Here is a 24582-nt window from a genome sequence, read left to right as displayed (position 1 = left end):
AATAGTTTATGTGTATGCATTACACTTGTTGGTTGTACTTTGTCATGTTGTGATGATTAGTAACGTATACTACGCTGAGAATAAAAGGTATCATTACTTCCAGCTAGTACCTGGAGAATTGGCTGCGCTTAGAATGAGAGGTATAAGTACCTTCCAGCTAGCGTCTGGAGAACTTAGCAGAGGTACCATTACTTTCTAGCCAGTGTTTGGTAAATTGACATTTCATTGTGGAAAGGTGTATCATTGGCTTAGCGTGCTTAAGGTAGGTAGAGCAGAACTTACTCATCATTATTGTCTAAGTGTATCTAGGTATATTATGGATTATGATGGTTATGGATTTGGAAGGCCGAGTTGCCTCATTTGTTGAGTAAATAGTTGTTGGTTGCTTGTTGTTTTCTTTTGTACTAAAGGTATACATGTATAGATATGAATGTGTTGGAAACGAGCGTAAGTACTGTATTGAGATTGTGAATAATGTGAAGGACATCGGATGCTTATGAATATGTTTTGAAAAGGCAAATCAGGTGTAAGTCCAGAAAGTGAGAGAAAACGTAATAGGATTGGTGAAATTATTTTTAAAGAATTTGTTATTGTTATATAAATTTTGAAAAGGGGTAACAAGAAGAAAGAAAAGTGAATTGCTTACGTTATTGAATGAACTGAATGATTTTGAGAAAAGTTCTTAAATACGTATATTTTTGTATAAACCGTCGCATTATTTATATAATATGAGGCTAAGCATTCATGATCATAGCTATCTGTAAGTTGTTATTGTTTAGGATCATGTTGAGATCCCTACTGGACTTTATGTTCATCCCATGTTGCTAATTCTTTTTCAGGTGAACGTCGAAAAGTGTTTCAAGGTCATGGATTTTCTTTACTTGTTGGCCACGGGGCTTTTTCTTTGTGGGTGGAATGCCATCGATGTAAAAGAGTTAAACCCTTTCTTTTAATTTAAAAGATATAAGCCTACGGACAATTTATTTGATTATACCTCCTGTTGCATTCATGTTGTACCCAGATGAGAGAATATTTATTCATATGTTCTTGTAAATATAAAGAGTTTCTGTATGTTATTTCTGAAATTGAATTTATAATAATGATTTGGTAATGGAATCCGAGTAATAAAAAGGCGGGGTGTTACATTAAAATGGAGATGAGTGTAATTATATTGAAATGGTAGATTTAATGTGTTTTATTTCAATTTTGTAAAAATTGAATTTTTTATTTTTCGTATTTTTTTTGTTTTTAGTGAATATTTTTAAAATTTAATTTTTTTTTTTACTTTTTAGATACATCTAATTTTTTAGATGCATCTTACTTAGATGTATCTAAAAAGTAAAATATTTTAAAAAAATCAATAAAAAGAATATGAAAAATGTACTAAATTTTCATATATATATATATATATATTTGTATTTTGGGAGACTTATTTATAAGTCTTTTTTCAGACACTTATGGTAGGTTAAGTCCTGTGTAATTTCTTATAGAGTCTCAAGTCCTATTTAGATAAGAATGTATTCCACAAAATCCTACATAAACGTAACGTGACGTGACACTTACATAAACGTAACGTAACGTGACACCTATATAAACGTAACGTAACGTGATACCGACATAAACGTAACGTAACGTGATACCTACATAAACGTAACGTAACGTATCACGTTATGTTTCGCAAACTTAATGAGTTTTTATTTTTTTATGAATGTGAAAATGTTGCTGGTTTATGTTACGTTTCATATAAATATGATCTATGGTAACATTCAATTTCCTATATAGGAAATTAAATGTTGCCATAGATCATATGTGTCACATTACGTTTATGTAGATGTCACGTTACGTTACGTTTATGTAGATATGATCTATGGTAGCATTCAATTTCTTATATAGAAAATTGAATGTTGTCATAGATTATAGGTGTCATGTTAGGTTTATGTAGGTGTCACGTTACGTTACGTTTATATAGATATGATCTATGGTAATATGCAATTTACTATATAAGAAATTGCATGTTACCATAGATCATAGGTGTCATGTTACGTTTATGTAGGTGTCATGTTACGTTACGTTTATATAGATATGATCTATGGTAATATTCAATTTTCTATATATGGTTTTACTATTATTTATCATATTAATAACTAATATTGAGGGTAAATGTGTCAACAAACTTCCCACAGGACTTATGGAAACATAAGTTTTTTAGTAGGACCATATGTAGCATAAGTCTCCATAATAAGACTTATAAATAATTTTCCCTTGTATTTTTTATATTTAGTGAGTTTTTTTTTAAAAAAATTCACAAATATTATATTTTTTAAGTGTATTTATGTTAGGCGAATCTAAAAAATAAAAAATTTAATAAAAATAAAAAAATAAAAAAAATTAATTCTGTAAAAAATAAATTCAAAAAAACTCAAACCAAGCTGATTCATTGTATTTTTTTTTCAAATATAAAAGAATTTAGTATAATTTACCTTATTTATTTATTTATTTGACGAAGTGAGTGCCTTCACTGGCCATTTGTGTCTTGGGCCATTATCACACTTCTCAGTTCTCACTACTCCGGCCGATACACCGGTTATACTCCACCTATTTGGAACCGAACTCCAGGTACTGAAACCCTAATCTCGCCTCTTTCTCTCTCTCTCTCTCTCTCTTGGTAGGGTTTCTTCTTTCTTTTATTTGTCAAGTATTTCAATTCTTATTCATTTTGTTGTTGTTTTTTTAAGCTCACCTCAATGGTTTTTCTGTTGTTATTTTTAATTTTTAGATTTTTATCTCTAAACAGAGATTAGACGAAAGCTGCATGACAAGTAAATTGGGTATAAGAATCAATTCTGGAATGATGATGATGCCCTAAGTTGGTTCTATAGATGTCCCTAATTATTTGTATATACTCTTTCTGTTTATAGTGACTGTGGGTAGCCCTGAGATATGATCTTTTCTTTGTTGCTGTTTCTCTTTGTAATTAACTTGTGGAATCTGTTGCTCTCTCCTTTTCGTAATTGGCATTTCTTCAGTGTTCATCTCATTTTGATGCACTGGTTTTCTGAATATGTAGTGTGCTACATGTAATTGATACGAGTTTCGGATTTTATATTAACATGCCTAAGGCCTTGTTTCACTTGGGTTCTGAATGAAACAACTCCGCATTTTGAGCTATGGTTGTGAATATGTTTTTTCATTTAATCCTACGTTGGATTTTACATTTTGTGCTATGATCTTGAAAATGAATCTATCCTCAAGTAGTTTGCTGGTTGAGATTTTGGACCTGTTTGGTAGAGTTTTTTTTTTTTTTAAAGCTAAAATCTGATAATCAGAAAGCTGAAGCTAAAAGCATTTCTTCCCCCAACTTTTTAAATAATCAGCTTTTTCCAGCTTATTTAAGTTATTTCTGTCTAATAAGACGTAAGCATAAGCTGCACTAAACTGTCTAACACAAGACTCCCAAATTAAAATAAGTTATAATCACCTCTTAGAATCTATACCAAATAGAGTCCTGATTCTAATAGTTATATACATATATATAATTGTAGTTACTTTTTGTGCATTGATATTCAGACTCCAATCCTTGTCATCTTTAGAGTTCTTTTGCTTGTTTTCTCGTTTAAAGAAATGAAATAAAAAATTCTCTTTGCCCATAGAAAATACAGAAAAGTTAATTTTTATTTAGAGTTTTGTAGACTTTGAAAAAAGTGAATGTTTATATCTTTAATGATAACATTAGAGATCTCCAATGGTATATAACATGAACAAAAGGGAGGGGCAGGGGGAGTGAGAAAGGTGGAATATATATGTCTGTATTTCAACTGTAAGGCCTTAAATTTTTTTTCCTGAGAAGTTTGTTTCTGAGGGGGGGAAAGCTAAAAATAAATAAATAAATTATGGTTACTGAGAAAGCTAAAAAAATATATATATATATATATATATATATATTCTTTTATGATTGTTGAGATTTAAAACCACCTGAATTGCATGAATCGGTGATGAATCGTCAATCATGAGATTCTCTAGACATTCATGTAGATTTGGCCTAGTTTGGGAAGACTAAATAAGTGCACTTTTTGACTTTTTATGAAATATGGATTGGGTTTGGGTTGGGTTTGGGTTGGGTTTGAAGTGATGTGTTAGAGAGGCGATGTGACTTAAATAAGATGATGTGACTTAAATAGGATAGTGACTTTTTGACTTTTTGTCTTTTTTCAATCATGCCAAACTTGGCCTTAATTAGATTCCCTACAATATGATATTTGATCTAGCAATTTAAATCAAATCTTAAGATATATGAAGTACTGACACTTCAAAACACGTGCCATAGGGGTGTCGGACACAAGGACAAGGCGGCAGTGTCAATTGACCACATCAAACACTTCTTAAAATATTTTTAAAAAATGAAATATTATTATCCATTGTCATAAAAGAAAATAGTTTGATCTAAAGTTGACCCCATGCTTAAAAGATTGAACCCACTCTACTAGTAAACTTAACAACTTTATATTTATATTATTGATATGATATACACTCCAACAATGAGTTTTTAGAACTAAAGAGAATTGGAGATTTTAGTACAAAGTTGGGGAGATGGAGATATATGTTGCGTATTGATTGTGTTGTTTGCAACAAAAACTGAAACACTAAATTATACCCTAATTCAGTAAAATAATGGCAAGTTCAAGTATCGATTCTCAAGGACTGAAAGGCTGAGTTACTTTAAATGTAAAAATTTGTTCTTAAATTAATTCTAAAGATATTGAGATTTTATATAATAAAATATGAAAACTAATTAAAAGCAAAAGTTAAATTCAGTATGAAAAGACTTGGGGATTTGAATTCACCACTAACTGCATAACAATAATCATTGTATCAATTCGGGAATTGATTGCTTAATACTATAGTGATCTGTTATGGCTACAAGCCCTAACGTTGTCTTCAAGAGAATTCATGGATTTAAGAATCATGCATAACTTATCTTCAATTAGTATGAAATGTTTACACTAAACGAGGGTTGCAAGGCGTCTCGTCTTCTACAGGCAATAGTTATCTTAACTCTCAAATACATGCAAAAAGATTACCACGGTGTACCCATGTATTTAAAATCACATAAATTAAATATATCAAAAAAGATTGGAAGAGTGAATTCAATTGAATAGAAAATTGTCTCAAAATTACACAATCATTGTATTAATAATGAATTCCAAAGTAAAATACAACAAACCAAAGTTACTTGGCTAAGGTTTCATCTACACCCTAAGGAATAAGATTAGTTGCCCATGGAGAAGGTGAAGAACGCCATGGATGTGGAGAACTCTGTCCTTGGAACCTTGGGTTTCCTTCCTCTTGCCTCTTGTGCCATCTTTCAATGATTGAAGATCCCTTTTCTTGAAGGCTAAGTTATCCTTTTATAGTTTCATACCAATCAGGGTTCGAATGGGCTCAAAACGAGCATAAAAACTTAAAATTTCAAACTTTTTAGCACGTTGTGCACTCGGGCTCACTCGGACAATAGCTTCACTACTATGTGCCCGGGCTCACCATGAACTGCGCTCAGGCACACCTCAACATTCAGCACTCTCCTTCTTGCTTTGTTTGGTCCCATCTCGCGGACCTTCAATCTTCTCATTTAAGCTCACTTTCTTTGCAAGGACTTGAATAACCTGCACAACACACCGATCCATTATTACGGACTTAACAAGTGTAGTTTAGGGAGCCTGAATGTATACATTTCGGTACCTATCATATATCCATTGGTCTACTTGGTTGTGAAATTAACATTAGTTTTTCTAGGTCACATTGAAAACAATAGAAAGATCTTTTTTAACAATAAAATTTATAGAGTCGATTTCGTAATTGAATAAAAAATTAGTGAATGAATGATTATTTATTTGGTGATATACATTGCAAAAGATATATTTTATTATATTGGTAATGAGATTATTACACATTGATCCTAAAATATAGGACTTTGTTGTGAACAATTGTAGAAGTACATAATTTGTGTTTTTTGGTGAAAAACAAAGCATCAATGTATTATTATTATTATTTTTTTTTCATTTTTTTTTTTTTTTTTTTTTTTTTTTTTTTGAAGTGAGAATTTGAGTTTAAGTTTTAACTTGATCCCATCAACAAAAATTTCTGGGGCCACCACTGTGGAGCACAAGAGAATAAAGATATCAAATAAACCAATATAACAAATAAAGTATACATAATAGGTCCCAATGAGGTGAGTAGGTGACTATGGGTGTAGTATGAGAGATTTTTTTATGATCTATTTAAAAACTGCATCAAAATTGTCAAGTTATTCCTGTTCAACTTTATGTGTATGCAGTGGGTTTGAATTTTGGTATATGATTTCAGGCTCAGTGTAAGATTCAACTAATCTAGATTGATTAGTTTAATCTATGATTAAGAATTCATGTTGTCTATTTATTGATGAAGTGTTCACTTAGTCTCACATCACAAAATTCTGACTAATTTCCTTTATTGTTAGCTAAGCTCATTTTGCTTATCATTGAAGGTTTTATAGGTTACTTTTCTTTGAGTTGTTTATTGCAATGCTACCTAAGAATTGCATTTATTGAAGACACGATATATGTCAACGGTTTTGAAGAATTAATGTTGATATTATGTCATTAATGATGATGATATTAGCTTGAACTTGTCTCTTTTACACATTCTTAGATGCTTTGTGAGCAATATTTTTTTGAATAATAGTTTTAAGGTTTTTAAGTAATAGTATGATCTTTTGTGGCCTGGGTTTTCGTAACCTTCATTCTAGAAATTTTGACGTCATGATTAGTGGTTTGTAGACCTATTTTGTACATATAAGAAGCATTATATGTTTAAACAAAGTAACAGTTATGATTATTGCTTCAGTTTCTTGGTGAAGGAATGGGTTGCCAAACACCCATGAGCAGTGAGCGTTTAAGAGCATATTGGACTCCAGCAATGGAACGCTACTTTATTGATCTTATGTTAGATCATATGCATAGGGGTAACAGAGTTGGACATACTTTCAACAAACAAGCATGGGCTGATATGCTTAGCATGTTCAGTGCAAAATTTGGACCTCAGCATGATAAAGATATTTTGAAGAATCGTTACAGTACTTTGTGGAAACAATTTAATGATGTCAAGAATCTTCTTGACCAGAGTGGGTTTTCGTGGGATGATACTCAGCAAATGGTAGTAGCTGAGGATTATGTTTGGGATACTATACTAAGGTACATTTTCTCTTTGTTTTAATTTATCTGCCCTTGCTGGCTAGTAATATAACTTGATTGGATGCAGGCCCATTCAGATGCACAATATTACAGGAATAAACCTCTTATGAACTTCAGTGATTTGTGCTTGATATATGCGTATGCAACTGCAGATGGAAGATACAGTCGTTCAAGTCATGATATAGACTTTGATGATGAAATCCAAGGACTAAATATTGGTTTGTTTCTATTCCTATCATGGGCATGATATAAGGTTTCAATTGTGAATGAATTGCCATTGTCAATTGAAATGCATTTTATTGGTTTAGTTTGTCAATTCATTAGGTTTGACAACCCCAACTGTGATAATGTTTCATTTTATTGTTTATTTAATCAATTTTTATTGTTATTAATGACCATATTAACTATTTATGACCTGATCACAAATTGACAGAATTCAATTCCCTATCAAGTTCTTAAATTTTGGACAAATATGAAATCACATTATGTCCACAATTTAGGACTCACAACGTTATGCAGAATATGTAGTCAATTGTGAAAGAAGACAATCTCGAAGATGACATCTTAGAAGCTATTGTTGATGTGGTATCTGTCACCAAGTTAACATTAGTTTAAATCTAGGATGATAATGTGGTACCCTGTAGTTGCTTTAATAACTGGCAAGACTGAGGTCTGTCACATGATGTAGCAATAGCTTTGAATGAACTGTGAACTTTTGTACGGTGATCGTCTGCTTTGTTATGTTTGATATAATGATATTCTATGGCTTTACCATAAATGTGTCCACCGTTCTAGTTGACTTAAATTTTATATTCTGGAGAAATTAGTCATGCTAGATTTTTATTTTATTTTATTTTGATAAATACGATTCTATAATAAGAAAGAGTGCCTTGGAGGGGGCTAACATTCTACCCTCACATAGCTACATACATCAACTAGCTAAGCAAAAACATAGTTAAAGCTATACATCCATTGGGATATATAAGTCACCTATGAACTACACAAAAGACAAAATCGAGAAATGGTTGTCTCATCCAAAATAATAGAGAAAGGAACACAGATCCCATCAAGGTATGAATAGGAAGTTCGGTGTCCTCAAAAGATCTTCTATTTTGTTCCCTCTAGATAGTTCATAACATACATGACACAATAGTCTGCTAATCTGTTTTCTCTAACCTCTTGGGATAGTAAGAATTCCAACTAGCAAGAACATCCACGACTGAACATGGTTGTCACCCAAATAGCCCTAAAAATCAAGCTAAGCTAATCAGGCTCTATAATTCATTCTCCCGAGGCCTACAGGACAATGAAGAAGGAGATGGTCGATACTTTTCCTTTCATTCTTGAACATACATGACCAATCAACCATCACTTTTGAGTCTCTATCTAAGGTTGTCAATGGTTAAAATACCCTCACGAGCAGTTGACGACGGAGGTTTTCGTAGTTATTCGAATAAATGTGTACTACAAGTAGAACTATGAAATCAGTTGCAAAGTTAATATCTTCATTTAAAATGTTAGTCTAAATGAATTTCTTCTTGGTACAATATATATGTATATATACAGGCAAAATCCACTTTACACCCCTATGGTTTGGTAGCACCTTATCCCCTTTATTTTTTAAAAAAGCCATATCCCCCCTATGTGATTTTAGACTAAAGTGCTACCGTTAGATTTTCTGTCCAAATAGACAGAAATTGAGATACATGGCTGTGTAGAGGGGAAATTTTTTTAGTCGAAGATAAATTTCAATACATAAAGACTAAATTACCCTTCTCTTCATCTTCTTTTTTTTTTTTTTTTGATAAGTCTTCTCTTCATCTTCTTTCTGTACCTTCAAACCCTATCCAAAACCCAAACCCTAACTCACCTACTCCTTCCACCACCCCCACCCAACCCCTCTTGTCACTTCCCCACCAACTCTTTGCCCCCTTCCCCAAACTCCCCTGTCACTGCCTCCCTGATCACCACCCCCGCCCCCGTCCCCGTCCCCACCCCCACCCCCACCCCCACCCCCACCCCCACCCCCTCTCATTTTTTTGGTATATGAGAGAGAACAAACCTGGGACATGGACTTTCCCTGCCTTCACATCCGAACCCCATTAGGAATCCCCTGCACCATTTGTGCACTGGCCACACTTTGTGCTTCATAAATTTGCAGATCCTGTACAATTGCCTCACCAGTCAGAGGTAAAGACTCTGTCACCAACTGGGATGATGACATAAATAGGTATACACTGGAAATGGCATTGAAATGAAGAGATCACCATTTTGTTATATGAGAAATTCTTGTAACCTAAGTTTTTTGAATGTATTAAATAGTTGGCTGTTATACTACTCCATCAATAGCACATGTAATGCACTTAATAAATCTTCGTCTTGTATCATAGGTAGGATTTTGAAGGATTTCAAGCATTATTAATAACTATGCCATTTATTTTGGGATTCACTCTGTGTGATTATTGTGTTTACTTCATGATAGTTTTTTCAGCAAGAAGGTTATTTTATTTATTTATTTATTTATTTATTTATTTATTATTATTATTATTATTATTATTATTATTATTATTATTATTATTATGTTGTAGGAGGAAGAGTGAGATGGAAGTTTTAAAATCTAAACCAAAAATGGATCTTGTTTAACATGTTTTCTACACTGGTGTCTAAGATGTTAACTAACACAGTTTTGGCACAATTTTGGAACCAACTGCACTATATTTTTGCTTGCAATTATCTTAACAGTAAATGTTGGCAAAAATGTAAGATGCATTAGAAGCTTTATCATTATGCCATGGGGGCAAATAAAGTTTTTAATTGGTATTTAAATTAGGATTTTTATTTTTTTATTTTTTTTTTAAAGTTTGGCTTGGTTATTTGTGATTATGGAGATCAATTTGATTTCTTTTTTTATGAAGACAATGAGAAGTAGAGAAGGAAGAATAAGGGTTTGTCTTTTTATCACTACCGTTAATGGAGTTAGTGTTGCAATTTAGTCTAAAATCACATGGAGGGACATGTGACTATTTTTAGAAGAAAAGGGAGTAAAAGTACTCTGGGCCGCTGCCACAAGTGATAAAATGGATTTTGCCCTATATATATATATATATATAATGAGACAAAGAATGACCTCATGAATGAATAATTAATCATCTACACGTCTTTTATTTATCTAGGTGAAGGAAAGGAGGCCCAGGCTCCCAGTTTCAGCAACTGTACAAGGACATATTGGACACTACCCATGGACCATTATCTTATTGACTTATTACTGGACCAGGTGCTAAGAGGGAATAAAATTGGGCATGCATTCATAACTCAGGCTTGGAATGTAATGGTGAAGTCATTCAATTCAAAATTTGGATCTTACTATGACAAAGAGGTCTTGAAAAGTCGCTATAAACATTTGAGGGAGCAATATAATGACTTAAAGATTCTTCTTGATCACAATGGGTTTTCTTGGGATGAAACCCAAGAAATGGTTACTGCTGAAGAGTATGTTTGGGACTCTTATACCAAGGTGAACCACCATTCACATGCTTCTTGTTACTGAGTTGTGTTTTGTTTGATAGTTCATTGCTTATGTTTTACAGTGCAGGCATATCCTGATGCTCAATTGTATAAATTTAAAACTGCCCCAAGCTTCCACAAATTATGTGTCATATATGGCGAGGAAGGTTCGAATGGAAAACCTAGCAATATGGCTCACAGTGAAGACCTCGATGGTATAGACCCAGTTTTGATGGTTGTTAATTGGCATCTTGTTTTGTGCCAACCTAGGATGGGCTGTTTTGTGCCAACCTAGTTGGATGATTCAGTCCACTGTGATGCTTTCGCACTTTCCTTGCTTTATTGATGTATTTTGTCTTGTACTTTGTACTCTTTCTTCATCAATGAAGTCTCTTTGTTTTGCCGATCAAAAAAAAAAAAATTGGCATCTTGTTATTCTCTGATACTGAACATATTGCTTATATCGTCTGAATTATTAACAAATCTCACAAAAGGCATTTTTTTGCGGGGTTCAGGAAAAAGAAGGAAATGTTGCCATAGTTTTTCCATACTTCTCAAACACTGGCTCCTCAACCACATCTAATGCTGAATTACCAATTTTTTAACTAAGTTGAAAATCTATTGGCTAAATGAAGCTAATTCATGTAACTTTGGCTTGGGTCCGTTAGGCAAGTTAGTTTCGGGCTATTTTAGCCACAAAATACAAAATATGCTATTTTAGCCATAACAAACAAAACATCACATCCAACCCATAATTATTACACTCTTCTCTCACAAAAAAAGTCAAAAAGCCAAAAAGCCCTTCCCAAAAGTTTTTTAGCCTAGGCTAAAATAGCCAAAAAAGCTAAAAAGCCAACCCACTTTCCAAACGGAAGCCTTGTATGATTGGCAGTAGGTGCATGCCTGCAATCATTGTGAATTAAATTGATCTATCATTGTATTTTCATATCAAAGTCTCTGATTCAAAAAGAAAGGACATTTTTGTAACGCAGATAGTGATTGTTCAAGGACAGGTTGGACACCTTCAATGGACCGCTGTCTCATTGACCTTCTGTTAAAACAAGTGCATAAAGGAGGGCAAATCATTAATCACATATTCGACGAACAAGTATGGATAGATATTGTGGCAGCATTCAATGATAGATTTGGATCACAGCATGACAAATATGTTTTGAAGGGTCAGTATAAAAGTTTGAAGAAGTTATATCAGATGTGAAGAATCTGCTTGAACTGGGTGAATTTTCTTGGGATGAATCAAGGCAAATGGTCACAGGACCTGATGATGTTTGGGATGCTTATACCAAGGTGAATTGCTTATTCCTTTGGGTCTTACTCTTACATGTGAGTTCCAATTGCTAGTGGCTTACATATGTTGTTTATAGGAGAACCCAGATGGAACATCATTCAGAACAAAAACAATGCCAAATTATAATGATTTATGCTTGGTTTACGGAAATTTGACTTCTGAAGGAAGATGGAACCAATTAGATCCGTATGTGGGCTTCAATGGTGATGGTTAGTTTGTATTCTGATGCGATTTAAGGATTATTATTATTATTATTATTATTATTATTATTATTATTATTATTATTATTTATCACTATTGTGTCAACATGATTTAGTGAAAAATGTTCTCAGGATTGGACAACTTTGGAACCTGTGAGTAATAATTTAAATTGCATAGATTGCCCTAAATGAATGATGCATGATGCATGTAGTTTTTCTTTGTGAAATAAAAGCTCAATGGGTTTTGATGAATATATTCTATTATTGTTATCTCATGTTCTTCTTTAATTTGTTGAAGGAAGGGATTTTCAAGCATCCCAAAACGGCAGTTGTCCGAGGTCTGGTTGGACAGTGCCTATGGACCGATATTTTATTGATTTAATGCTAGAGCAGATCCGTAAAGGGAATATGATTGATCAAAATTTCAACAAACAAGCTTGGGGTGATATGGTGGCAAAGTTTGTTGCAAAATTTGGGTCTCAACACCACAAAGATGTTCTAGAAAGTCGTTTTGAGAAAATGAGAAATCTATTCCATGATATGAGAACTATTATTGATCAGAGTGGGTTTGCATGGGATGAAATGCAACAGATGGTGACGGCTAGTGATGATATCTGGGATGCTTTTATCAAGGTGCATATTTCAGTATAGTTCTCTAATAACATTCATAACATGTAAGATTTTAGTGTGCAGTAGCTTACATTCTTCATAACCAGGAGTGTCCTGATGCACAATCATTCCGAAGTAGAACTCTCCCAAACTATAATGATTTGTTTCTGATATATGGAAATACAAGCACTAATGGAAGGAGTGACCATGCAAGTCATTGTACCAATCTTGATGATGGTGCCCTAAAAGTAAACATTTGTGAGCTGTCTCTCTCTCTCTCTCTCTCCTTGCTTGATTTGTGTGAACCACAGCTGTTGTCTTTGTATTGGTGAACCATGACGAGAATGGTGGCAATGATCATAAATATGGACTATAGCTCTGTCTTTATGCTTTAAGCACAAGTGTGATTATTGTTTATTTGCCAGTATGATTGATCTAATTGTTTATCTTGGAAGCTGCATGTGAATGATATATATATATAATATTGGTATCACAATGTCTTTCTAATCTTAGTAATGTGATTGGTTATGCTGTATTTATTTGGAATTTATTACATAGTTGAGTGATGAGCAAAGCGAATTGATCTCATCTAAGCAGCACAGACACGGGGCATGGTTATTTCAAAAAAATGGAGATACGGATACGGCAACAACACGACAATAAAATAATTTTTCATATATTTTAATTTCCTATGTAAATTAATATTACATCCACAAACTATTAAAATTAACAAAAATTAATTCTTTTTTATTGATGATCTATTAAGTATTTAAATCTAAGCAAAAAAAAAAAAAAAAATCCAACATCCATCAAAAGCACTAAAGAATGGGGAGAAAAAAACTAGTTGGTGTATCCCCGGCGTAATTCATGAAAAAAAAAGAATTAAAGGGACACGCCACGTGGCGTGTTCCATACATGTCCCCACCATGTCCCCGCCGTTTCCTCATGTCGGTTATGACTATGACACTTATTTTGAAGTGTTGGTACTTCATAATATCCCATCTAGACTTTTTTGGATTTCGTAAAGAATTTGGAATCTTTTAGCTCTATAGGCGCATAGAGTTTTGTTCTATAAATTGTGTGTACTCGAGTTGTTTCATCTTTTCATGATATTCTATTTACTGATATTCCCTCCCTTTCTTTCCGTGCATGGAAAAAAAAGAGGTTAAAACGAAAATAAAGAAAGAGACAAAGAATTCCGCAGGATGTAGGAAAAATGGACTTATCTATATTGCTATATTATGCATAATGCAAATATTCATGGTATCCAAGGCACCTATATGGCGTCTTGTGACTGATTGTTTTCTCAATGTGTAGATCAGGAAAATGACCAATCCTCTTCTGGTAGTGATACTTCGAGCATTGCTTGGACAAAGCCAGTGGACAGATATTTCATTGACCTCATGTTAGGACAGGTGTTTGAAGGGAATAGAGTTGAAAATACCTTCAATAAGCAAGCTTGGGTCTGCATGATCACATCATTCAATGAGAAATTTGGACTTCAGTTTGACAAATGTGTACTGGAAAATCGGTACCTAAGCTTGATGAAACAGTATGATGACATCAGCACTCTTCTCAACAAGAATGGTTTTGCATGGGACGAAATAGAACAAAAAGTCACAGCTGACGATGATTATTGGGAAGCTTATATTGAGGTGAATTTCTTTCTTGTGCATGACTGAATCGGCAAATCAAAGGCTGTTTCCTCGTTTTATTGTTCATGTAATTATTAATGACTTCAACTCAAAATAACATGGACCTTAGTTGCAGGAAGCGGTTTTGGGAGAGTTAGGGAATATAGTTTCTAAGGTTGGGAGTGCCTATGGGAGCATATATATTTTACATATTGAATAGATTTTAACAATTTTTTTTTTTTTTCTTTTTTTCCCTACATAGTTGTGATATGTGTTAAAATATGAATAAACATTAAAGATGGATGTCAACTACAAATTATCTTTGTTAAGTATAAGTAAATATCTAAATAGGAACTACTAAGCTTGAGTTGTTTTTCTTTTATTTATGTGAGATTTATATGTTTGAGAGGTTTTATCTTAGCTGGGTTCGAGTTTCTGACAAGTTTTTTACTTGGGGAGTGCGGAATCACGTTTGTAAGTATGAACGTAACCCAAGTACAACTTTCCTGCTACTATGACATGGACCTTGTATATTATTTGAAAAGTACCTTTATTCGATGAATTGCTGATAATGCACCATCTAACAAAGAGTGATTTACTGATGCCAGTTCTGTGAAGTAGGGTATTAGAAACACCATTCCAATTGCTTGGACTTTACGTTGTTAATTGATGGCTAATTTGTCACCGTGATGATTTGCAGAAGCATCCCGATGCTGTGGCATACAAAGATATAATATTGGAGAATTACTGTGATCTGAGCATTATTTTTGGAGATGAGATCCATGATGGAACGTCAAGTTATCTGTGCCCAGAAATGAATATTGATGATAATGCCCTGAAAATGGGGATGGATGGCATATTTGGAGCTCTAAAGTCCCCAGCTATTGATAATGAAGTGTCTACTGGGAGAAAAAGACGCCAATCCACCACACCATTAAGTTCAACACGTGGGAGAAAAATCAAGAAAACCAGGGAGGAGTTGCAAGAAGCAGGTAGAAGTAATAAAGTGGACAGGAACTATAGCTCAATAGAAAGCATTGTTGATGCACTTCAAGCTGTACCTGACATGGATGATGAACTCTTCTTGGATGCTTGTGATCTTTTGGAAGATGAGAAAAAAGCGAAGGCGTTTGTGAAGATGGACATCTTGCATCGAAAGAAGTGGTTATTGCGAAATTTCCGTGCATAATTTAGGTAACTGTTTTTGGTTATCTGAAGTGTAGATATGATCATCATAATGTGTATATGAAGTATTAAGACAGAATGTACAAGAGGAAACAGTTTTCAATCAGCTTCCCATTCCTTTCTATCCTCTTCGATATCCACAGTTTCACTTGATGTTCATCTTGGTAGAAGAAGAATGAGTGCATCTTCTTGTTGAGGGGCTTTTCCCAATATAAGCCATTTTTGTATTGTATTTCCAAAATTAGGCCAACTTCTGACGGAATTCCAAAACTAAGTTAAAGCGCCATTACTATTCGCGCTTTTACTGTTAGGAGCGCAAAAGTAGATGAACATGAAAATCGCTATTACAAATAGCGACTTTGATTAATAAGTCGCTGTTACGAATAGCGCTTATAGTCTTATTCTTTTCCCAATAAAAAACGCTGTTCTTAACAGCGCTTTTCATACAAAATTTTGTTGCCAAAAAACGCTATTTATAATAGCGATTTTAACAAAAAAAAATTTCCAAAAAAACGCTATTTATAATAGCGATTTTAACAAATTTTTTTTTGCATAAAAAACGCTATTCAGAATAGCGATTTCAATTCAAAATTTGTTCCAGAAAAACGCTATTTCTAATAGCGATTTTAACAGAAATTTTTTTCCCACCCAGCGTTTTTAACATAAACTTTGTTAGAATAAAACGTTATTTTCAAGATAAAACAAAAGAAAAAAACATAAAGCAATTATCATGTTAAAATATGTATTTTTTTTTTTCTTTTGTTTTTGTTTAGAATGTGTAATTCATAAATTTTACATAATATGAAAAAAAACCTCTTTTCATATATTAATTTTACATACTATTTTTCATATATATAATTTCAAAATCATATTCATGTAGATATTATTAAGCCAATCATGTTCATTTATTTGGCTTTACTGAAGCCGTTGTCATGTTACATTTTTCATTTTTTCTTTTGTCTTTGTTTTGTTTTAGAAAATGTAATTAAAAAAAAATTTTCGTCTTCACTGAAGTTGTTTTCATGTAAAAAAATTTTTTGCTTATTGTTTTGTGTAATTAATTATTTTTTTTTCCGCTTTACTAAAGTCGTTTTCATGTAATTTTGTTTTTTTTCTTTTGTCTTTGTTTTGGGTTGGAAGGTGTTATTTAAAAAATTATTTTGGCTTTACGAAAGCCGTTTTCATTTAAACATAAATATATATTTATTCTTTTGTTTTGGGTTAGAAGGTGAGAATGTAATTCAGAAAATCAGTTTAGTAAACCAGTTTAGTAAAACCGTTTTGTACCCGTTTTCATTTATAAAATTTATTTTTTTGTATCGTCTTTGTTATGGGTTAGAATGTGATATGCATGCTGTACAGTTCGAAGCACACCCACACATTGTGCAACTCGACGAGCAACGACGAAGGGTGAGACGCGAAGACCACCGCGGAGTAGGCCAAGAAGACAAAGGCCACAGCGAGAGCTCCTAAAATAAATTTTCTCAACATTTTTGTAATAATACTTAATACATAATATACGAAGTCAGTACTTTACAAAATACTCATACGGGTATGAAAACAACATAACTGAAGTTGCAAATGTAATAGTTTTCAGTTACGTAGGTAGTACAGACATAATTCTCCCACAGAAATACATTATGGACACCATGAACTGAACACACATTACATACATCCTGGACACTCTTAACTGAACACACAATACATAAACATAACAGTTACATAGAGAAACACCTAATTCATGACCTAATATTGCATATTAATAGCCGTAACATTTGACAGACACAATACATAAACATAAACATAACATAACATAACAGTTATACTTACTCTAACACAGACATTACATATTAATGGAAGTTGTTATATTGCCGAAGTGTAGACATTAACACCTAATTCGCGCTTAAATCGGCAGGTGGCTCAGAGTCTGAACAATCCGAAAGCTCAGCGTCAGAGACAAGTTCAGGATCCTCCATGATAGCCTTGATAGCCGCAACATTTGGTTCTGTTTTGTTCTTCTGGGCATCCTTCTTAAGTATGAGTAGCTGCATATCGCGGGCCAATCTACGACCCATTTGAGAAATCTCACGTTCTAGTGTTTGACATAGTCGATCAACATTATCAGGATCTTCCTTTTGGATCTCAACAGAACGTGCTTTTGGCACCTTCAGTCCTCTTTCCCGACATAATCTTTCGTTTTGCACTCGCTCTATAAATAGTGCGGGCCACTTAAGAAGTCTAGCCTTTGCATAACCATATCCTGTTTGATTTTCTGATGGATCCTCCACCAAACCACATGGATCTCGATAGTACTTGGGCATGACGAAATGTCGCTTCCCAAACATATCATGATAAGCACAAGAGGCATCCAAGAAAGGAAATGGTGTTTCATCTTCAGCATCGCCACTTCCCCTTCCCCCTCCTCGTCGTGAACTTTCACCCCTTTGCAAGTTCCTACCACCTCTGCGACCCCCACTCCCTCCTATGAACCATGTAGCCATGCTAATTTTTTAAAACAAATGAATAATAATTTCGTAGGGCGAAATGAGTTGTAAGGTTGTGTCTTCACCTTGAGTTGTAAGGTTGTGTCTTCACCTTTACTCGTTTATATAGTTGATTATGAACGGATAAATGAGAATCCCACATATATGCATGCTGACTGTAAGGTAAATGCATGCTGACTGTAAGGTAAATCAGTAGATTCACTGTTGCCATGTGACTTTCTAAATTGAGAATCCCACATATATCAATACGAGATGAGTTGTCACTGTAACAAAAAAGTCGAGCAAAAAATGGAGAAAACCAAAGCATGTGCACGAAGTCACATCACTTCACAATCCATCTGCATATACGAACAAAATAAGGGCATGGTCACTGTAAGGTAATTTAGTAAATTCACTGTTGCCATGTGACTTTCTAAGTTGAGAATCCCACATATATCAATAACAGATGAGTTGTCACTGTAATAAAAAAAATCGAGCAACAAATCGAGGAAACCAAAGCCTGTGCACCAATTCACATGACAAAGACCATCCATCTGCATATAAGGACAAAATAAAGGCATGCTGTTGTTAAGGTAAATCAGTGAATTCACTGTTGCCATGTGACTTTCTGAGTTGAAAATCTCACATATATCAATAACAGATGAGTTGTAATAAAAAAAATCGAGCAAAAAATCGAGAAAACCAAAGACTCTGCACCAAGTCACATGACTTCACAATCCATCTGCATATACAGACAAAATAAAGGCAGGTTGACAATAAGGTAAATCAATGAATTCACTGTTGCCATGTGACTTTCTGAGTTGAGAATCCCACATATGTAAATAAGAGATGAGTTGTGACTGTAATAAACAAATCAATAAAACCGAAGACTGTGCACCAGGTCACATGACTTCACAATCTATCTGCATATACTGACAAGTCTCTCCACGATTTGACTACTCAATGTGTGAAAAAATGAAGCTTATGAAGCTTACGACCCGCTATTTGTATTTCATTGAAAAGTATGACTATTTGAATTGTTCTTGTCATTTGGGAAGCTATTCACCGACCTACCTGTTATGTTTAATGTGTTGTTGAAGGCGGTAGTTCGATTCACCGAGTTTAGTTTTTTGTCAACCCCTCATTCATTACCGGAGTCATAATTTTTACTGGACTTTCAAGAATTGGAAGGTGACTCTTTCTTCTTTCCTGATGGAGATTGAAATTCGTTGTAATTTCATCCCTATTTCAGCAGCCCCAGTTAAGGGAACCTTTTCTCCGAGTTGCCTGATCTATTTTATGTGTTTTAAGTATTCACATAATTGAACATACATTAATCCATTAATTAATCCAGAACATTCATTAACAAATTGCAATTCAATAAAGAAAGTCATGAACTCATAAATGTGTACTTATAAATGTAGGTATTTCATAAACTTCAGGTTCATAACAAAAATACTTGAAATACATTCGTACGTTACACCAACAACAACGTTGTCTTACACTCCAGGAACGAACATATGAAAGATAACGGTGTTTGATTTCTTATTCGTCATCTGACATGTAGTAGTCAGAGAGATATTTTTCATTGTTGAAGACATTATTTCGCTCAACCATTGTCAAATCTCTTTTATTGTCATTACACAATCGTCCATCATATTTTTTTACCAACATAATAGCATTTCTGCTTCTTTTCACAGTCATAATAATGTGACTTAGATGAATTCTGAAATGTGCGGAAAAAACAAAGCATGTAAGTTGCACTGCATAATAATGTAACAGAACAGCTGAGATTTCATCTATACGTGGAGTTATATATTGTGTCTCATTTACTTCGTATGTGAAGACTCTTATCTTTTCAACGTGAATGTTCTTTGTTGTCATTGCTCTATTGTCTTCATCTAAAAAACACATAACAAGAAGTATAGTTGTTGTCTTAATTCTTTCGAATTAGTGGCGAAAAATAAAATAGGTTGAGAGATATTTAGTAGAGGGTGACGCGATTGATTTGGACAATATAAAATACAGGGTGCAAACATTGAGAGAGATTTTTTTAACCTGGTGATATAATTGTTCAGATTTATGGAAAATATAAGTTAATTTGATTTGCTCCAACTTGTGCCATTACGGACCTTAATGACAAAGTTATTTCCTATGTGAACTAGTAGCCCTCGTCCATTTTGTAGAGGGCATAGAGGCTTTCTTATAAAATTAAAACAACAAACTGATTTTGGATCATTTTGGATTGTTCTGAAAAGTAAAAAAAAAATTAAATTTATTTACTCCTTTTTTTTCTTACACATACAAAAACAAAAAAATTATTACACAGATAATTTATAATGGCCAAAAATTAGAGATAATTAAATTGAAGTTGGTGGTTAAATGTATGGACTACATTTTGGATAGTTATCCATGTGAATCTATCAGGCCATCCGTACCAATTATTTGGTATTACAAAATACATGCTTACCCATCAACGTGCCAATTTTTTTTTTCCCTTCTTACGTACGAAATTGCTATGGACTATTAATTAAAATAATTTATTACTCTTTTCATGCATATATGTCTGCACACCTCTATGGACAGAATAATTATGATATTTGCTTCCGCCAACCCCTAATTTTGTAAATCTATTTAAGTGGCCTTCGGTAATCTTAGGATTACTGGCCGGTCATACCTATAGTAGCGGGTTTGGGTCGTGATAGAGTGGTATCAGAGCACGAGTTATACCGTACACATGAGTCCATATAAGCTACTAGATGTCCTAGACAGAATTAGGGGCATTACATCAGCATGTGTTAGTGTATGTGAAATTATACGACATGTCTGAAACAATTAGACATGAAATGAAATTGAGCATTGTCAAAACTATAAACGAGCTATTTGCCTATGTTTATTAGTGCTCTATTTACCTATAGCAAATGGAGAGAACAAGAAGTGATGATGTGATTGAATCCTTTGATGGCAGAATGGAAAGAATGTTAGAAGCTTTAACCGAGTCCATGAGATAACAACAGAGACAACAACTACCTCTTTCGCCTTCTTCAGTGCAAGTGGAACTGATAATTAATGACATTATCGGGTTGACTCAGAAATTTAACAAGATGAAACCTCTGACTTTTCTAGGTGTTATTGAGCCACTGAAAGTTGAAACCTGGATACTAGAAACTGAAAAATTATTTGAAGTGTTTCCATGTTGGATCATTTTGGATCGTTCTGAAAAGTAAGAAAGCTTGATTTTGGATCATTTTGGATCGTTCTGAAAAGTAAGAAAAAAATTAAATTTATTTACTCATTTTTTTTCTTACACATACAAAAACAAAAAAATAATTACAGAAATAATTTATAATGGCAAAAAATTACAGATAATTAAATTGAAGTTGGTGGTTAAATGTATGGACTACATTTTGGATAGTTATCCATGTGAATCTATCGGGCCATCCGTACCAATTATTTGGTATTACAAAACACATGCTTACCCATCAAAGTGCCAATTTTTTTTTCCCCCTTCTTACGTACGAAATTGCTATGGACTATTAATTAAAATAATTTATTACTCTTGTCATGCATATATTGTAACTACTCTAAATTTATTACAAAGTAGATTTTCCTTTTCAATGGTAGTGGACAATCACAAAGTGAAAAAGACGATAAGTCAGTTCGTTCAATACCCATTTCAAAAACTTTCTCAAATTTTCTTCAGTTTTCTCATAAAATTTTAATTTGTACTAGAATACTATTATATGTATTACAAATTCAGCTCATTAAATGTTTTAATCATATTTTGGCTGCTTGACCCCAAATATAGTGAAATAAACCAAACGAAATTAAACCAAAATTTTTTTTTTAAAATCAAATACAGTCAAATTTAAATATTTTCAGAAACCAATAAAAATATTTCTTTTCAATAAAATAGAGTCAAAATTAAATATTTTGATAAACCAATAAAAATATTTCTTTTTAATAAAATAGAGTCAAAATTAAATATTTTGAGAAACCAATAAAAATATTTCTTTTTAATAAAATAGAGTCAAAATTAAATATATGAATTTCGGATTTTTTAATCGCAATTCTTAATTAAAAAAAATTACTTTTAAAACCCTAATTTCCTTTTAATTCCTCTTCACAAGCAAAAAAAAACAATTTCCAATTCAATAAATGTACGTTGGTTTATTCAATATTCAAAATATAGACATTTTCATTCACAAGCATAATTTCAAAATTCTAATTCCTGATTTCAAATTTAAAAATATAAACATTCAAAATATTCAAATTTATTCAATATTCAAAATATTTTTCTTTTGGGTCCAATGCCAGTGGTGCAATACATAGTAATTAATGGGTGGACATTGGAGATTCTTCTTTCTACTAATAAACCCACTTCGCAAATGTATGAAACAAAGAACTAGCTTGTTGGTCAAGAGTCTTGCACTTTGTTTGGAGCTCAAGGATGGACTCTCCCAATTCATGCGTGTGTCTTTCATCCTTGCATTTGTTGGTTTTATTATTGTATGTTTGTCATTGTGTGTTAGACTTTTATAGTTGAATGTTTAATTTAAGAGTAATATTAGAGATCTTAAAAGATTTATCAAAATTTCTACTAAATGTCTCACGTACGACCCATACCATGCAGGTCCCATGTAGATTCCACACCTACGTGAGACATTTAGTAGAAATTTTAATAAATTTTTTAGGGTCTTTAACATTTTGGTTAATTTAATTCAGTTTTTATGACAATTGGAATGAAAAAATTGGTGAAAAGTCTATTTTGATGGGTATATGCGGCATTAGGTCAATGATTAATTTATTTTATTGATAAGGACATAATAATAAAAGGTTTTGGTGGAAAAAAAAAAAAACAAATTATTGTTTTGAAGATTTATTTATTTATTTTTATTTTCACTCTTGTGTAGTTATACCCTTACACACCACAATCACTCGACTGTCGCTAGATAGTCACAGGACCATCATCGGAAAAGTCATCGACAGTTGTAAAATCCTATATTATCACATTTTAGTACCCTTTTGGGAACTTTATTTTTTTAGTAGCTTTTTAATGTTTTGGTCTTTTATAAGGTGAAAAAAATTAATGTGTTTGGAATTTTTTTTTAATTGAATAAATAGTTGTGAGGAAAAAAATGATTGATATATATGATGTGATCTTTTACTTAGACTTTGTTTGGGAAGTGGGTTGGTTTTTTTGGCTTTTTTAACTATTTTAGCCTGGGCTAAAAAGTTTGGTTTGGGAAGGACTTTTTGACTTTTTGACTTTTTTGACTTTTTTTGTGAGAGAAGAGTGTAAGGATTATGGGTTGAATGTGATATTTTGTTTATTGTGACTAAAATAGCTTATTTTATCTTTTGTGGCTATTTTAGCCAAAAAAAGCCCAAAAAGTCTCTTCCCAAATAGAGGCTAATAGGGTTGAATTTGTTAACTTTTTGATTTTTGATTTTTGATTTTTTTTAGTAGTCTTTTCAGCCAAATATTTTAGCCAATTCACCTCTGGTCAAACGGACCTTAATTAGCAAATCCCATGGGACTTCAAGGCTTAAGCACATTATGACAAGCGTCTTTTTAACATGTGCCCAATGTATTTAATTATTTTAACTATCTTCATTTGTATAGGAGAATGTAAAACATAAATAGAAATAAATATGATGAAACTCAGATATTTTTGTACATAGACAAAAATGTTCTCACATTCGAAATAATGAAATTAACTAATTTATAAAAAAAACATAACAAAATAAAATGATAGTACCCTCTTGAATAAAAAAACAAAAAACATTAATATTTCATTATAAATAAAATATAAATTTATAAATCATATAAATAATATTACTTTCTTTATTTGGAAGCTCATTTAACTTGAAACAATTCTTTGAAATAGATTGTTGAATTTCACTTACAATTAGATTTTAATCTATTAATTTTATAATATTAGAACCAAAAAAATAAAATCCATTGATGCTATAATATTACAAAAAAAATAAAACATTTCAATTTATTCCAAAAAATAAAAAACCAAATAAATAAAAATACTTTATTTAAAATTATATAATGACAGTATATGTTTCAAATTAAAAATACTTTATTTTGATAAACCAATAAAAATATTTCTTTTTAATAAAATAGAGTCAAAATTAAATATATGAATTTCGGATTTTTTAATCGCAATTTTTAATTAAAAAAAATTACTTTTAAAACCCTAATTTCCTTTTAATTCCTCTTCACAAGCAAAAAAAAAACAATTTCCAATTCAACAAATGTACGTTGGTTTATTCAATATTCAAAATATAGACATTTTCATTCACAAGCATAATTTCAAAATTCTAATTCCTGATTTCAAATTTCAAAATATAAACATTTCGTCATTTCAATTCTCAATTCTCAATTCTCAATTATATGCATTTCATAATATCACATTAACAATT

At 32.5% G+C, this 24582-nt stretch overlaps 2 protein-coding genes across 5 annotated transcripts; both read left to right on the top strand.

Moving 5' to 3' along the window:
- Positions 1-2399: 2399 nt before the first annotated feature.
- LOC114274770 (L10-interacting MYB domain-containing protein) lies at positions 2400-11909 on the top strand. 3 transcript variants are annotated; one of them, XM_082915027.1, is made up of 6 exons: positions 2400-2616; positions 6880-7188; positions 7294-7444; positions 10400-10740; positions 10814-10945; positions 11744-11909. In XM_082915027.1, the coding sequence occupies exons 2-6, from the start codon at positions 6895-6897 to the stop codon at positions 11786-11788; spliced, it is 963 nt and encodes a 320-aa protein (XP_082771153.1). In that variant the 5' UTR covers positions 2400-2616; positions 6880-6894; the 3' UTR covers positions 11789-11909. The 3 variants fall into 3 exon arrangements, with proteins under 3 accessions (XP_082771153.1, XP_082771152.1, XP_082771154.1); XM_082915026.1 differs by having other exon boundaries at positions 11723-11909; XM_082915028.1 differs by lacking the exon at positions 11744-11909 and having other exon boundaries at positions 10400-10715; positions 10814-10944.
- LOC114311242 (L10-interacting MYB domain-containing protein) lies at positions 11895-15788 on the top strand. 2 transcript variants are annotated; one of them, XM_082915024.1, is made up of 6 exons: positions 11895-12035; positions 12113-12245; positions 12535-12869; positions 12953-13103; positions 14163-14500; positions 15180-15788. In XM_082915024.1, exons 1-6 carry the CDS (start codon positions 11994-11996, stop codon positions 15666-15668), a joined length of 1488 nt encoding a protein of 495 aa, XP_082771150.1. In that variant the 5' UTR covers positions 11895-11993; the 3' UTR covers positions 15669-15788. The 2 variants fall into 2 exon arrangements, with proteins under 2 accessions (XP_082771150.1, XP_082771151.1); XM_082915025.1 differs by lacking the exon at positions 12113-12245 and having other exon boundaries at positions 11918-12035.
- Positions 15789-24582: the final 8794 nt, after the last annotated feature.

This window comes from Camellia sinensis, chromosome 2 (genome assembly GCF_055761805.1).
Source record: "Camellia sinensis isolate YWXY chromosome 2, ASM5576180v1, whole genome shotgun sequence".
Classification (NCBI taxonomy): Eukaryota; Viridiplantae; Streptophyta; class Magnoliopsida; order Ericales; family Theaceae; genus Camellia; species Camellia sinensis.
Note: the sequence above shows the minus strand (reverse complement) of the source record. Positions and strands in the feature narration are given on the sequence as shown.